Here is a 17241-nt window from a genome sequence, read left to right as displayed (position 1 = left end):
TACACCCATAGGCCAATGGCAGAGTAAGTTAATGCTCTGCATGAACTAGGGTGAAAGGATCTGGCCTCAAATATATACAGAGCTTTCATCCCAAGTCTTTTAAGACACAGGACTCTGCCATGCCAAAGGACTGGAGGTGTTGGTTAAGAGATAATAGACAACCCGAGAGAATTTATTATCTGTAAGAAGTTATTATATTACAATGTTTCAACATTATCCAAACAATGGACTTTCCTGTGTACAGGAGATTTCAAAACCCCGACTTTTCATTTCAAAATGAGAATGAAAATAATTCTCAGAACCAGAGGCTCCTATGGTATGGAAATTCTGTTGTCTGACCAGCTCTCCACTGCTTAATCAAGGGCCTCCCATTATGTTAGGAAAGGGACATCCCAACCTGGGCTGCAGCAAGGGCTATGTTAAGATCTTAGGAGGAATCTAGCAGCCAACCCTGCTCTGCACTTTGATGTGCACCAGCTACCAGACATGGACACGCCTCCCTGCCGTCCTCTCTTCTAACTAGCTTGGCAGAGGAACAGGAATTGCTTGTGGTTTGAGTCCCCCAGCAGTTAACCGCTGCAGTGATTTGGATTAGGGAAGCCAGGAGCTACACTCAGTTGAGGCATATTTGGTGCTTGTGTTGCATGTTGGTCACCTCCACCACAGGGCTTGCTTCTGGAACCTACAGTGATGCTCCTTGAAGCACCCGCCCATCAGCAATCAGGATGGGGAGACCAGCTCCCGCCCACCACTCTGAGAGCCCCGTTCCCGTCCTGGGGGAGCTAGCCCAGGGCTGCTGCCTGACCCACACCTCTCTCTGCTGCTGTGGATCACAGTGCACAGCAGGCAGGGATATCAGGAAGAGGAAGCACTGGGCAATGCTGCAGAGGCTCCTACAGCTGGGAGAATGGTTGATATGCATTGGGGGAGATGGGGGGCAGGATATATCTCATTGTGGCCAGAAGAGGGCACTTGGGAACTCAGATGAAGTTCAGAGAGAGGCAGGGGGAATACTGAGGTCATCCTAGCCTCCTGTTAACCCACCATGTGCTGGCCTATGGATGCTCACCAGGCCTTCTTAATGGGGCACCCATTAGATTTAGCCAAGCAGTGCCATGCAGGGGTGGCAAGGAGGGGCAGGGAGGTGGGGAAGGCAGCTAGGGCTTTTACAGGGAGCCAGCTTGAGTGCTGACTTTTAACGAATTTCCGCAGCTCGGGTTTCTCCTCCAGCCTGGTCTGCAGGTTCAGGAACTCGCGATAGCGCCGGTTCACCGTGTGGTAGGCCACTTGCTGGAGGCTGTTGGCGTTCTCACTCTCCAGCGCTGTCTCATACTGGGGAGGAAGAGGGCAGACCATTAGTCAGTCGTTAACTTGTGGAGACCAGATACACCTCAGGGACAAAGATTCCTCCTTGGGCCAGGGGATGGGACCCAGGAATCCCCACTCTCGATCTCTCGCTCTAACCACCAGGCCCACATTACCTCCCGGGGTGGATAACAGTGGAGGATTTATTATTATTATTATTTTTTTATAATTTAAATGGGATTTGATTTTGTTATTTAAAATTAGAATACGTTTTTGTTTTTAAAAATAAACCTATTTAAAATGAAATCTGAATTTAATACAAAATATGTTAAGGCCTAAACTTATTATAATCTCTTAAAACATTTGAACAAACAATAAATATGCTGAATCCATGAGCCTCTATCAAAACCTTTGAGTTAAAGGCTGCTTTTCTATAAAAAGAAAGAATCAGGGTGAAAACATCTACCTTGTGAGGTGAAGCTTAATAAATATGGCACAATAGTAGTAAATAAGCAATAGATCATTCACTATTTTCTTCCATACTAAAAAAAAATAATGTACAGTTAATAAACCTCTGAAAATATTAAGCTATACAGTTGCTTAAATAAATATAGCTAGTTATAGTATACTTTCCTAGGTACCAAATCTCATGTGAAGGCTCTATTTAGATGTAAATCAACATGCTTTTATGATTATCTCAGCCAAGGAGAATACATCTTTCTTTAGAAAAGAACTGAAGTACAAATGGAAAAGTTGATGGAAATTGAGAATTTCAAATCAAGGCTTCCCACTTGGTCATTGAAATCACAGATTTATATCAACCTGACCTGCTATGGGCAAAGCTCCCAGAGGAGAGGGCAATTAGCTTGGCCTAAAACAGCTTGCTGATCCTCTCTTCTAGAGCATTAGCCTTCCTGCATGCCCACCCTCCAACAAGAACAGAGGAGTGACTGTATCACCTTGACTGTGTACAGTGTGTAGGGATGGAACCCTGTGCCGCTGTGCTCCCGGGCAGTGATGGTTCCGGTTATCCGCAGATTCTGGATGATGACTGGGCTGTCAGGGCTACTGAGCGGCTCAAAGCTGAAGGTATGGGAGGAGTAAAGTGGGAGAGGCGGCTGGCTGGGGTCCAGGGGACTCTTTGCTGGGTTCTCCAGAAAGGACGGTCGCCTCAAGAAAGGTTTCTCTGGATCAGCCAGCAGGGCGGTGACAGAGGCCAAGCTTTCTTCCTTCTCCACTGCGGGGTCGATTTGTATGTCAGGGCACTGGCCCAGCGCAGAGGGGAGGATGCTCCTTTCAGAGCTAGAGGCGGTGATCTCCTCCAGATACCCATCCTTGGCAACCACACCGTCCTCTTGGTCCAGGCCGTCCGACCCCTCCAGCACTGCAAAGGAATCCTGGAATGTGTCAGTGAGGAATTCCTCCGTGGACAAGAGCACCACGGAATCAGAGTCCTTGCCGAGGTCAGACATAGGGGACTCCAGCTCTGAGTCCTCACACAGGAAGAGGGAACTCAGAGTATCTGGCTGGGGGTAGTGCACGGGCGTGCTCCCGGCTTTCCTACCGTCAACGTCAGCACCAGGCTCTCCGCTCATCAGGTCTTTCTCCTCTTCCGCTTCCTGGGGGTTGCACTCCAGGCTGTCCACCACATCGTAACTGGGGAGCTCCGAATGCCTTGGAGATGGTGCCACAACTTTCAGTGGCAAAGAATTCGGCACTGTGGGCTGGCAGGGGGAGGCAGCCAACGGAGGCTCCTCCCCCTTTCCCCTTCTCACCCCTTTGCTGCCCATCTTGGAAAAAACCCCAATGAGCAACAGGTTGATCCAGTCAGGATCAGACATTTTCTTGATCATAGGCAGAAGAACATTGCAGGTGACCAGCTCCACCACTACGAAGCGCCCGGTCCTAGTTTCCAGGTGAGGCTTGGGCACCAGCACCCGGAGCAACAGGTCCACAATGCTCCGGGCATAGTTCACTTCCATGGCTGGGCTCTGGACGGCTGGGTGTGGGGCAGAGAGCTCGCCGTACGCTCGCCAGAGCTGGTCTGCCAGCTGAGCTGGTACTGCCGGGTCACTTGCAGCCTCCATGCTCTCCCTTGCTTTCATGTAGCTTTGCAGGTGGCAACCACAAAGCAAGAGAATCTTATGGGTCAAGGCTTGCTTGTCCACCAGTGCCATCCTCCTTTTGAGCTCTAGGGCCAGGCCTGTCATGGCCTTCCTCACCTCTTCCTCAAAGCCCTGCTCGCTGCTGACCGTCCGGTACCACGAGGACACAAAGTCCCGGATGATCTTCTGGATCATGTGGTCAATCTCCTCGTCCAGCTCCCTCTCCGCCTCGGGGCTCTGCGGGCAGCTCTCCAGCAGGACGAACCGTTCCAAGTGGAGCCGGCTGCGGGTGCCGATGACGGCCTGGGACCCCAGCCATCCCCCCAACACCGCCAGCAAGCCAGAGAGGAGGCAAAGCAGCCAGACGTTAACCAGCAAGTGCACGACTAATAACCAGGCTAAGAGAGCCCCCAAAACCATAAGCTTCCTGTTCCCTACCAGCTCGCTCAGCCCGCTGCCTCGGCTCGCGCAGGACTCCTGCGTCTTTAGCATCCTCTGGTTTTCCATCGAAAGAACCAGGGAGCTTGGTGCTGGGCTTGCAAGCCTGAAAGGTATTTCCCCAGCCCAGGCAGATCAGCACCTTGTAAATATCACATCCAACCAGCTGGGACACAGGAGAGGCAAAGGCAACCTACTCTCTGCTGACTGCCAAACCCCAACACACAGACAGCCCTGCAGCCCTGCAAGCGAGGAGGCGCTTTGCCAAGGCACCTTGGCCTCTCTCTTCGTCACAGCCCCAGGTAAGACCAAACCAGCCAGGCCAACCAGCCCCCTTTAAAACCACTGGCTCCTGGAACGACATGAGTTAGTTGCTTTAAAAACTACAGCTGCGTGAAAAGCTTCCTGCTTTTCAGATCACAGCGGGAGAGTGACCCTAGCCCCTCCTCCCCCACATCTGCACCCCAACTTTCCCTATAACCCCCCTGCCAAGCCAGTGGGCTCTCAGATCCTGCTGCCACCCAGAGGGCCTTAACTGGGTGCTCGCTGGAATACGTCACGGGTTTGTCTGAGTGCTGCATTGCCAGGCATTGCTGGTGCTTGGCTCCTTTGCTCTCTCCCAGCTCTGCTTGGCATCTGTGGCTGGCTCAGCAGCTGCTCCCCTGCCAGCTGCTGGCCCCTCTCCTGCCAAGAAATGGACCTGGGGCTGGTGGCTCAGGGCTGTTGTCTGAGAGCTGCCGGATGTGCCTCTGCCAAGGAGAGACCAGCAAAAGGGGAAAGGGAAAGGCCCAGAGCAGCACAGAGAGGCTTTTCTCAGTGCCACCTAGTGAAAGGGAAGCGGCAGCACAGAAAATACTGCTGCAATTCAAAACACGGTCTCTGCTCATGCAGCACATCCTGGGGACCTGAGGTGGCTTTTACTAGCAAGTAATAATCAACAGTGTAACATCTGGGGCAGCCAAAGGAAAGACACGAGCCCACGTGGTGTAAAAATCCCACAAACACTAAAGTAGCTAGAGCAGGATCTGCCCTCCCAGCCAGAGCTGGCCACACACCTCACAAGCACCCCTTGTTTCAATTCCCATTCCTCTACCGGGTCTCTCTCAAACCAAGTCCACCTGCAACCCAGAAACCCATTCCAGTGTTTTCAATTTACAGCCTAAAATTGTATTAGTGAATTACACCTCACCTCACTGCTGGCAGATGGGGAAACTGAGGCACAGTGAAGTGACTTCCCATAGAGAGTCGGTAATAGAACTCAGGTGTTCCCTAGCGCACAGTCCCTTATTCTAAACATGAGATTCTCTCTTTCTGATTTTATACCATCATGGAGGAGGCTGGTGCTCATGAGAACTTGCATCCTGGATCAACAAGGCAGGAACGAGATATTAGAAATGCAGTGTTACAAAAGCATCCGGCTACAATTACCTAACCACATAACTATCATGGCTGACCCAGGTAATTACAGTGAAACCTGGCTGACATGGAGATGAGTGAATGGGATTTCCCAATTCGGACATTCCCCAGCTTTAGGAAAGCTCATAACTGGAAGCAGGTCTGGTCTCTGTGATCCGCTTGAACCAGAGCATCAGATCCAAACACCGCTGAGCTTTGGGAAATTCAGATTTGGATCCAGGTGAGGTTCAAACTTTAGAGTGTGATCCCAACTCTAGTATTAAACAACCAAGCTTCATTAGCAGTTACCATTTTTAGGTATCACTTGTTAAGTTCTCAAAGACTGAGAAAATACACAAATAGACCATCTCTACCTTGCAGCCCTTGCCTATCACTTGATCTTGTGGTTAAAGATACTGGGCTATGACTCAGGAGATCTACCTGTCTTAGGGCCTGACTTCACATGGAGTTATTCCTAATTTGCTCCATGTGTGGACACTCTTACTCCAGAATAAGAGTGCAGTGTTCCTGTTTAGCTTAATCCTCTCCACTTATTCTGGCATAAAAGATCCACACATGGAGTTAATCAGGAACAACTTGATGTGCAGTTAGGTTCTTACATAGCCTTAGGTACTTATATCGCCTCCATTCCTGTGGCACAGAGAGACTAAGGGTCAGTTCCTTGAAAGTATTTAGGTGCTTAATTCCTATTTCTATTATACCTGGTATTTAGGAGCCTAAGTATCTTTGAGGCTCTGGGCCTAGGTGACTTTCCCAAGGTCACACAGGAAGTCTGTAGCAGAGCAGGGAATGAAACCAAGATCTCCTGAGTCTAGATTAGCACTCTAACCACTACCTCATACTTCCTCTGGGGTCAGTGCCTCCCTCTCCCACAGGTTCCCTCTGGGTGTGTCTACACTGCAGCTGGAAGCAAGCCTCCCAGTGTGGGGTGGGCACACACTTGTGCTAGCAGAGCTCCAGATAGCTAACAGCAGTGTGGCTGTTCCTGCTTCGGCTCTCAAGTCTGAGGGGTTAGGCCTTTAATAAAGCAGGTCCTAGAGCAGGGTTGTAGCTTTCCCCAGCAAGTGTAAGGAGTGCTAGGCTGCAGGGGTTCTCAACCTTTTTCTTTCTGAGCCCCCACAACAGGCTATAAAAATTCCACAGCCCACTTGTGCCACAAAAGCTGTTTTTCTGCATATAAAAGCCAGGGCCAGCATTAGGGGGTGGCAAGCAGGGCAATTGCCAGGGGCCCCACTCTACAAGGGGGCTTTGTGAAGGTAAGTTGCTCAGGCTGCGGCTTCAGCCCCAGGGCAGTGGGGCTTTGGCTTTCTGGCCTGGGTCCCAGCCAGTCTAATGCTAGCCCTGCTTGGTGGCTCCCCTGGTTGAGAACCACTGCCATACAGCATATTCCCTGCAGTACACAGAGCCCCACAGCTTTGCACCCCCTCCTCACTTTGGAGAGGAACAAGGGAGTCCTAGATATAAGTTGCCATAGCAGGGCAAAAAACTTGATTCTCCTCTGCCTTGCACAGCTGTAAGCAATAAGCCAGGCTGCACAGCAGGCCTGATGAGTTCATCAGAGGCCAGTTAGCTCAGGCATGGCTCCAGCATGCTGCTAGACAGGCACCAGCAGCCACAACTGGCCAGTGGGAAGCCTGACTGGATCTCTGGTCTGCTGGGGGTTTCTGTGCATGAGGAGAATGGTGGAGCTCCACAGCTGAGAGCAGAACACAGGGCCTCAGGACAGCAGTGCAGAGTGTGAGCGATTAGCAAAGGTGCCTTGAGTGAGCTTAGTTATTGTGAGGGTGAATAAGGGGTGAGAGAGAGAGATCATGTCATATCCTCATTTATTCAGTGCTCAGGATGGCTTGTCCTCACCAGCAGACTAAAACCCACCACTGTGATGGCAGCTAGACACAGATAGGCAGCCGGAGTGGGGCATGGAACAGTGTGAAGTGCTTATCCTGTGCCAAGCTTGCGGCAGCCTGCCCCTGTGGGTTTCCTGAGTAACCCCAAGTAGAATATGCTATGTGATATAATGTGGAATCCTGCTTGTCTTAGCCCCCACCTGTGCTTTCTGAGGGGGGCATCAGACTGAAAGCAAAGGTCAGAAAACATGACAGATCAAAAAGGCAACTGTATCCCCCAGAGGATGGCCAAATCCCCCTTCAGCTCCTGTGCTCTCTGATAAGACATCTCCAGGGACAGCCACCTCACACAGAGTGGGGAAACCATAAGGGACTTTTGCTGCTCAGGGAAATGAAAGGACTTTCCATGGGATTTTTTTTTAAATTGGTTTCTTCAGAATAAATCTCTCCTGAGGTTCCCACATCCCCACCTCAGAAGAGCATGCTCTTAAATGAGCTGCTGAGACTCTCACTCAAAGCAAGAACTTCCAGCAAGGGCAGGTGTGTCCAACGGGATTCATGGGGAGCAGAAGGAAACAAGGAGAGGTCATTCCCTCGGTGACAAGGTAATGTGGGCTTTTAAAGGGACACTGACAGAAGTGCGCATTCCTGCGTGGTGCTCAGTGCCATGGGTCCCACACAGCCCTGTCTAGATTCTGTTAGGTCGCACGGGAGGATCAATCTGTGTAACACAGTGTAACCTACTGTGATCCACAGAGCTGTTGCTCCTGACTTGTGGAGTTAGCAGAGATCAGTGCTGGGCTCAGACCCTGCTTCAGTCTGTGACTGGGGGTTGGATTTGTCCACACAACAAAGTCCTCACCTAGAGACTTCCAGTCATGCAGCCTGTTGCTCTGAGGCTTAGAAACCAGAGTAGTGAGGGAGGCTTGGGGGTCAGGCTGCAGGCCCAACTAAAAGAATTAAATTTACTAACCCCATGTTATTTGCTCTGTGTCAAGTCTTCTTCTAAATGACAGCTGAGCGACACAAGGGCTGCTGATCACATGGCAGAGTGACAGGCAAGGCCATCGCAGTATTCTCTGTGGTCCTTTGTTTTACATGAATTGCAGTAGTGACATGCAAGCATTAAACGCTCCCTCCCCTAGGAGCACTACACAAAAGAGATCTTTGTATTACTAACCTTTCTTATGCTAAGCAGCCTCGGAGAAACTAGTGTGAGAGTAGACACTGCCTCAACCTGGGGGTGACTCCAATTTATGCTAGCTGGTTATCTCCTCCCCCCGCCTTGGGAGCATTCACCTCTTGAGAATTGCTGGAGCACAGTGTGTTTTGTCCATATTTCCTCCCCAGCTCACCCTGATGTGATCCCTAAACCATACCCTGCCGCGGGTGGCATGTGGAAGCCATGAGGCTCTGCACCCACTGAGGTGTTGCAGCAGGGAAGATGCTCGAGTTTCCTTCCCTTTGGGCCATAGAGTAGGCCAGGGGATCTGACCCACTACAGTTTGTATGCTAGACAGAGCCCTAGAGCCAGAGTCTGATCTGAGCTGCACAGGTGTAAAGCTGGTGTAACTCCATTGACATGAACGGAGTTACTCCAGAGTTAAATGGTTGTGTGTGAGAGAGATCTGGCTCATCGCTCTGTAACATGATCATTTTGCATGGCTGCAAAATGATCTCTTAATATGGTTGTCAGGCCTGAAGAGCCTATGAGAACTGAATAGAAACTGCCAGAGGAGTGACTGTGAAGCAGGGGGTGACATGGGGAGGAAAACTAAACCCAGTGAGCAGCAGAACTTCAGGTTACAAGGTGTGGTTGGGGACCCCCTGCCCTTTACCATTAACTTTAAATATGCAAAAACCTGTATTGGTTCAAAATTTGAGCTGTGGATTTAAACTCCCTGAAGTCAGAGAGCCAGATTCCTAGCTGGTGTAAATCCACCTGGCTCCAGGAATAGAGCCAGGCTGATTTGCATTAGCTGAGGATCTGAACTGCAGCGGACCTGTAGCAATCCAGATATCACACTTAGATAAGAAGGTGATGCTTTTTTCACTCTCAACATATGCTGTACTGCTTCTCTTGCAAAGTGAGTTGGAAAAGGCCAGTGAGGGGGCATGGTACAGGGCAGGGTGGGAGAAGGGGATCTACTGTCCCAAGCTTCAATCTCTCTTACAGATTTAGGAATAAAAAACCTCCACAGACCTGCCTCTGTTAGCTCTATCGGGGCCAGACCTGCCGAAGATTTTCTCCTCTTGCCAGAAAGTGTTAATGCTACTCATGTTAGGGGTGTGACACGAAGTAGCTCCTTGCCTGGTAGCATTGGCCCTTACTGAGAAACAAGCCCCGTTGCCCTCCTTCTGACCAGTCACTGCAACCTGCAGGAGACCTGTGCAGCTGAGGGGAAAATAAAAGGTAAGAAACACATGTGGGTGTAAGTTTGTGTATAGGTGTATTGGCTGCCAGCCAGGCTGGCAAACCTGGGTTTGAACTGGGGACCTTTAGAGCTAAAAGCATGAGTAGCTGCAGCTGGAACTCAAGTGCCAAGTTTCCATAGCTGGGACTGTAAAAGATTCATGTTCTGTGCAAATGGGGCACCGGGGGATCTGTCCACTCGACAGTGGATTACAGATGCACGTATATTTCTATTTGCGTGGGTGTAGATTGCGATTGTGTAGGTCTATTTGTATTTGTGTGTTTCTAGATATGTATATCTGTGTCTTTGCTGAGGAATGAGCAGCTGGGAGAAGCCTTATTAAAATTTGCATTTAGTTCTTTTTGAACGTAGGTGCAAAGTCCCCCGGGTAATCACTAAATCTGGTTGGAAAATGTTTGGGGGGTTTCTTCCCTCTTCTGTGCAAAATTTTGATTCTTCATCAAAAAACCAAAATTTTCCACTTTTGCTCAAAGTTTTTGGTATTAGACTGAAAACAGTTTGGGGTTTTTGTGGGGGAGAGGGGAGGTTTGACAAAAAAGTAAAAATTTTCCATAGAAAATAGACCCTTTATTAAACTTTTTGTCTAGAAAAAAATCCACCTTTCTATGAAACATATTCAGGAGAGAACTTTTGACCAGTCCTAATAGCACCAGACAGAGATGCAGCCCCACAAATTAGCAAAATATCCTGATAAGATTTGCCATTTATAATTCTACGACAACCACCACATAGAGAGCACCTTTATTTTGGATAGAAGCCAAGGGATTTTCAGAACATGGACCTGATACTACTTGCATTTATACTGGTGTAAATCCAGAGTAACCCCACAAAGGTAAACTCGGGAGTGCAGTGACAAGCCCATTGGTCCTGAGACTAATTTCACACCAGTTCTACATCCATATAACCCCAGTGACTTCAGCAGATCACTCCTGATTTACACTAGTGTAAGTGAGGACAGAGTTGGGACCATAGCTTGTTAAGTATGGAAACACCTGCCTGCAGATATATCTAGGGTACATCATGTGGTTGACACTGCTTGATGTGCTTAAGGAGTGTGTCTATTAGGACATGAGGTGAAAGTCCTGATTAGAACAGGGTTAATAACTGTTTTTTCCATTCGGGCAACAGACTGAACAGTTGGGGAGGGAACCAAAATTGGTTTGCATTGACCCAAAACAAAACTTTTTTTACATTTTTCCAAATAAGACATCAAAAATACTTTGTTTTGGGTGGTTTTGTTTTGAAGGTTTTTAAATATATATATTTTTAAAGAAAATCCAGTGGAAATTCTGAAATAAAACACCTTTCTGAAATGAAAAGTCAAAGCTTTGGTTTGGGAATGCCAAAATAAACCACTTCAACACTTCGGAAATATTTATTATTCAATGAAAAAAACTGGCCAAAATTGATGTGAATTCTCAAATTGTTTTGGGCGACTCCAAATCTGTGTCTTTTTTTCAATGAAACAATTTTTTTTTCATGAAATATTTTACCCAGCTGCAGTCCCCGTTCTGCTCCTGGTTTACATGGTATAAATGAGGTGTAACTGTACTGCAGGAGACAGTGCTACATCATTGTAAGGATGAGGACAATCAGGCCTGAAATCTGTTTTTATTGGCACAAAATGGTGGTCGAGTTCTACCCCAGAACTGGCTGCTTTTCAGAGGAAGATGCCTGAATTCTGTGTATAAGAACAAACAGATTGTACTCAGTGGCGTAGCCAGGTTTTCGGCTTAGGGGGAGCACAAAACATAAAAAAGGCGCTCCCCCTCTGGCCACGCCCCCTTGGCTTTCCCCCCTCTGGCCACGCCCCCAGACCAGACTCTCTCCCCCCCCCCGGCCCCCGCCCCCGCTCACCTTCCCTCCTGCGCTTCCGTGCCGGCCTGCCGCCCCGCGGCTCCTCCAGCTGTGTGGTGGGCAGCGCGGGCCAGCAGGCGCGGCTTCTGAGCCGGCCTGTCACCCCGCAGCTCCTCCGGCCATGCAGCGGGCAGCGCGGCCGTCAGGCACCGCTTCCATGCCAGGCTGCTGCCCCGCGGCTCCTCTGGCCGTGCAGCCGGCAGGCGCCGCTTCCGCGCCTGCTGGCCTGAGCGGAAGCTGCTGCTTCCGCTGAATCCCAACAGCTACACTACTGATTGTACTCACTTAGGGCAGGTCCGTACTCACCGCGCGGGTCGACACGGTGAGTTCGACTTCTCGGAGTTCGAACTATCGCGTCTAATCAAGACGCGATAGTTCGAACTCCCTGCGCGCTCCGGTCGACTCCGGAACGCCACCACCGCGAACGGCAGTGGCGGAGTCGACCTTGGAGCCGCGGAGTTCGACCCCGCCGCGTCTGGATGGGTAAGTCAGTCGAACTAGGGTACTTCGAGTTCAGCTACGCTATTCGCGTAGCTGAACTTGCGTACCCTAGTTCGACCTCCCTCCCTTAGTGTAGACCAGGCCTTACAATAAAGCAAACCAGAGTTAACTTCATTAATTCTAGCAGTGCTTAGTGCCAGATTCTGGGCTTGGTTACACCACTATAAACCTGAAATAATGTCAGTGGGGGTTACTGTGCTGGTCAAATAACATCATAAAAAGTTGTTGAATAACATATAAAAACTGACTATGAAATTCGTCAGCTGAATTATTCAGTGAATGGTTTTATGGCCAGCTCTTCTGCCGATTTACGGTGATCCAGGCAAGGAGGTCTCATGAGACCGTTTCCTCTTTGTAACCATTCTAATGGTGATAATTCGGGATCTCACCGGTTAAGTGCCTCCAGAACATAAGCTAAATCTCAGATTTTTATAAGAGACAGAGGCGTGATCCCTGCAGTGGTCGGATTGGCTGGCCAGCAGTCAGAGGAAGGATGCCTTTATGACGGGGACTCGGGAGATGCACGTTCAATTCCTGGCTTTGCCAGAGACTTTGTGTGTGACCTTGGCCAAGTCAGGGCTGGGCTCTTCCAAGCGCTCAGCAGCCAGCGTGGGAGCCAGTTCAGCTCCCATTTTGGTGTCTAAAAGAAGTGCCCAGTCCCCAACAATTCCCACTGCTCTTCTGAAAGCCTGGGAGTCATTGGATTTGAAGCAATTTTTCAAATCTGTCCCTCGATCTCTCCATGTCTCAGTTTCCCCATATATAAAATGGGGAAGATAATCCTTAAATACCTCACACAGGGGTGTTGTCAGGACAAATTCTTCATGGCTTGAGACTGGGGCTATAACAGTCCCTTAACAGGCAGGTATTTTGTGAACATACCTAAGAACATCTCTTCTCCCCCTCCCTCCCCCAAAAAATCCAGTGAAATAACTCCAGAGCACTGAACCATTAATGGGAGTGAGTCTTGATGTGGACACCTGTCCTCTAAGAACAAGAATTGCAGGCTGCAGCTGTCTCTAATCTGAATTTTTTCCTTCTGGAGTAGAAATCCTGTCATTAGTCTTAATTTCTCCTGATGTCTCATCCTGTAAAGGGATTTAAATGCAAGGCTACTGCTGCCTCTAAAGCCTCAGACTTAAGGTGGAAAGATGATGACGCTTTGGCGCCCAATGCTGATCTAGCTTTTACCCATGTTGATTGGGAGTAACGCCCCAGAATCCAATGGAATTGTCTGGGGTGGAAGGATGATGTGAGTGAGAGAAGAATCTGAGGTTGTTTACAGAGAAACTACAGTGATTAGAGTAATGATAATGGATAGAGCTGAGGGGGAGCAAGGGGGCTACGGCGCTGGAGTTATCCATCTCGCAGAGAGATTCTGACTGTGTCAGAAACTGCTCAAGTGGATTAGCATCCCACCAGAGACTTGAGATGGATTGACTGTCTGAGCCATAAACCCCTCCAGATCCATTATTATTATTTTGTTTAAAAAAAATAAATCTCGCAGAGACTGGAGTTCCTGCAAGTTTTACATTGAGTGAGCAGCCATTTCTTATGTTACGTTATTTCAGTTGAAGAATGAAGAGCTGTTGAAGTAAATGGCAGGAGAGCTGGAAATGCATTTTGATCTTGACACCAGACCTGACAAATGACTTCATGCCCATGCGGAGAATGGAATTTTTATCGCTAGATGGGCAGAGGGTGTGCAGGGGGAAGGGGGCGGCGTGTTTTATCAGACTGTAACTCTTCAATATTCTATAACTGAGTGGTGTAAAAGACCTACTGGGAGCCATTGTTCCTACATTGCAATTGTTGGCCTGGAAAGCAGGCCAATTAAAAGGGATTAATTTATAACCAGTACAAAACATGAATCTGACAGCTGTATAAATGCAGGCTGTTTGGAAGAGCGTAAAGCCTGTTAGGAGCAAAGCATCATGTTGATTTGAGCAGGAGAGACTCTGTGTATGAACTAGCTACTTACTGCTATTTAGATCCTAGGCACTTCCAAATTAGGGCTGATTTGATTTCTAAAGCTGTCTTATAAATTGAAATGACAGGCTCCTTCCTGAAGCCCTTGGATCACCGACACAAAGAATTTTTCCTCAGCAGGAACTATGCTTTTTATTTTAATTTTGAAATGAGGCAATAAGTTTGAGTATGAATGAAAACAGAAGCTCCTTGATGTAACATTGTGGGGACTGCTGAAAGCAGCTAGTGGGAATCCAAAGCTAAGATGCATCAATTCAGCATGAGATAAAAAGCAACCTGATGAGTCCCCCGGCTTGCTCGATGGTGACTTGGATCAGATAATCTGCCTCTGTCGGGGGAATTGCCAGGGTTCTTAAGTGCTTACACCTGTCTTAGCTAAACACTGCTTTGTTTGGAGGGCTGCAGGGTTTTCTTTGCGAAGGGTGGTCATCTCTGCAAAAGTTTTGGGAAATACTTTGGGAGGTACAGTGGGCTGGAAGCTTTGTGGTGGTAGAATATAGGTGACTGAACTGACTCTCGCATGCTATCTGCAGGAGCTCCCACTCCTGAGCAGTAAAACTTTGCCTCATCACCCCTCATTTTGGCAACGGCTTATATGCCACAGTCTTTCCTGTCAGAGAGGAAGGATGGTCTAGTGGTTAGGGCACTAACCTGGGATAGAAGAGACCTGGCTTCAATTCCCTGCTCTGCCATAGTCTCCCTGTGTGACCTTTGGCAAGTCACTTAGTCTCGCTGTGCCTCACTTCCCCATCTGTAAAATGGGACCAATGCCTACCTCACAGGCACCTGGTGGGAATAAATACATGGGCGGTTTTGAGGAGCTCAGATACTATGGTAATGGGGCCATGTTAGTATCATAGGTCACCTCCTTTCCAAGAGGGAACGATGGGAGATGTTTGGCTGCCAGTACTTCCAGGATTCCCCAGTGTTTTCCCTTGGGCTCGGTGGCTCCGGAGCAGGGATGTTGGCACTGCTGAGGCAGGATGATTGTGTGGCTAAGGCACTGAGCTGGGTTCAAGTCCCTGCATTGCCACAGGTTCCCTTGGGCGACTCACTGCGGGACAGATTTGTAAAGGCATTTAAGCACCTAAAGATGCTGATCTGAGAATACCACTGGGCACCTAAGCGCCTAACTCCCACAGATCTCAAGAGATGTTAGGTGCCCAGGTAAATCCAGTTAGGCTCTGCTGTGCAGACTAAGGAGCCTAAATACCTTAAAAGATCTGGCCCTTAGTCTCTCTGGGCCTCATTTCCCCCTCTATTAAAGGCGCAAAGGGTTACAGTACCAATTTTCTCATGGGCTTTTTTAGATGGTAAACTCATCAGTGCAGGGGCTGTCTCTGGCTGTACAGCATCAAGCGCAGTGTGGCTCTCTTCCAGCTGGAGCCTCTAGGGGCCACAATAACACTATTAATAAGAAGGGATCTAGTTGCCAGGGTGGTGGTGATCAGCCCAGACCCCACCTGAACCGTGTGGTGAGTAAATAGTGTTGTAGCACGGCCGATGAGGGGTCCCTGTGCATGAGTTTGAGGCTTTCTTGTTCCACTCTGCTCAGCATCATGTTTTTTAATAAATAGACACTTGGGCACTTTAATATCCACCTCACCCAGAGCTGTGGCTTCTTCCTGCCTGGGGTGGGGCACCAGGCTCTCTAGATCAGAGTTGTGCTCGTCTGGACCAATGTTAGCACAATGTATGACCATCCAGGGGAGTTAAAGTCTAAGGCTCGTAGCCTATGAGGGCTTGGACCTGCATGGTGCTGAGGGCCTTCAATTCCCAAGGGTTCCAATGGCTATTGTTGCCCAGCCCCTCTCAGGACTGGGTCTTTACTACCCAGTGGAAGAGGTCAGGAGCGTCACGGGTTATGTTTGTATCCACTGGGAAGGCGTTGCCTTGCTACACTAGCGCCTCCTGTTGATTCCATCAGGACATGGGCTGAAGCTGACTGAAGAGCTCTGCCATGTCCTTGGCAAGCAGTCCAGGAGTCCTAGAGGGTCTCTGGTGATGCAAACTGGGCGGTTGCTGTGGGCATTGCAGTAGGAAGAACAGCATGGCTCCCTGACAGGCCAGAGTGGGATTTAAAGAGTGAAACTGGAGACCATCTCTCTTCATTAAAATCCATGTGGGCAGCTCCTCACTGAGTCACCTCAAGGTGTCAGCCAGGTGAAAACCAAGGTGAGGCCAGTGTTCCCTGTCTCCCCTAATGCTGTGCAGGCAGACAGATACAGTAGTTCTGATTTACCATGCCACTACATTTGGGTGCATCATCCTCGTATAACCCATGGTAGCACGGGAGCTCCCCTTGGTGCTGAAATAGTTCTTTACCAGGTTTGCAAGGAGGCACCAATGCAGCCAAGCATTTGCACCTGCTTAACTTTAAGCACATGTCCAGTCCGGCTGGAGACAGTGGCTCTTAAACACGTGCTGATAGCTAAATATATGGCTGAAGAGGAATGGAATTACACATGCCTACAGTTAAGCATATACTTAACTTCTTTCTTTAGGCCCCCATTCAGCCAAATTCTTATCAGTCATAACCCTCTATATTGATGCAGTAAGTTTCCTTTGGGCATTCCTAGTGATTTACAGGTATTTGGCGATGAAGACTCACAAAACTGCAGCAAACGTTATGCCCATTTTACAAATGTGTAAACTGACCCACTCTAAAGTCAAGGGGCTTGTCCAAAATCACAAAGCAGAACCCAGGAATCCCAGTTTATATTCTCTTACGCCAATCTCTGATCCACACTTGTCTATTAAGGCATGCTGTTAATTGTTCCCTAAAGGAGTACCATGTCTAGCTGGAAGAAAATATCCCAGGTAAATTTCTGCACAATGGTTTATTAATGCATTCCTCGCACATAAATCTAGCACAGTGGAATTGAGAGAGAACTTTCCTTTCTTTGGCAAAACTTACCTCTAAATGATTTAACATTTTTTTTTAAGAAACCCAGCCATTTTGCACTGAGTTTGTTAGGACTACATCAGCTAAATCCTGTGCAATATGACAGTCATTCTTTAATTATGACTAGTGTATTAATCTTGGAATGAAGCAATTTGTTTTCCTTCGCTGCTTTTATGGTGCTTAAATGCAGGTATCTTTTCCCTCCCCCCAAATCAATAACTAAAATGATGAATAATAAAAACCACTGCAGTGAATGGTTCATAGAGATCTGAAGGATGTAAGTTCACCAGCAATGACTGCTTGTTCTCCATTAACTCTATGAACTAAGAAGAATTATGCAGATTTTAATTGCTGTATCAACATTAGACCGTCTTGCTGATAGACCTTTCTGATTGGATCCACAGGCTATCATACTGCTAATCCCATTTACAGAGGAGCTGATT

The 17241-nt window shown here is 48.5% G+C and overlaps 1 protein-coding gene across 6 annotated transcripts in view; it reads right to left on the bottom strand.

Annotated features, from left to right (window-relative positions):
• The window catches only part of SNX19 (sorting nexin 19), a 49653-nt gene extending 44519 nt beyond the window's left edge, over window positions 1–5134 (bottom strand). For 3 of the 6 annotated variants that reach the window (XM_044996964.1, XR_006574873.1, XR_006574874.1), the window contains exons 1-2: window positions 2265–4807; window positions 1194–1332 (exon numbers count right to left, since the gene is read on the bottom strand). In XM_044996964.1, coding sequence (XP_044852899.1) covers window positions 1194–1332; window positions 2265–3917 — 1792 coding nt within the window. In that variant the 5' untranslated portion in view covers window positions 3918–4807. Of the gene's footprint in view, window positions 1–1193; window positions 1333–2264; window positions 4808–4903; window positions 4968–5037 lie in introns of those variants that run through there. The other 3 variants (XM_044996966.1, XM_044996965.1, XM_044996963.1) reach the window with 3 other exon arrangements.
• Between the last annotated feature and the right edge of the window lie 12107 nt (window positions 5135–17241).

This window comes from Mauremys mutica, chromosome 22 (genome assembly GCF_020497125.1).
Source record: "Mauremys mutica isolate MM-2020 ecotype Southern chromosome 22, ASM2049712v1, whole genome shotgun sequence".
NCBI classification, from domain to species: Eukaryota; Metazoa; Chordata; order Testudines; family Geoemydidae; genus Mauremys; species Mauremys mutica.
Note: the sequence above shows the minus strand (reverse complement) of the source record. Positions and strands in the feature narration are given on the sequence as shown.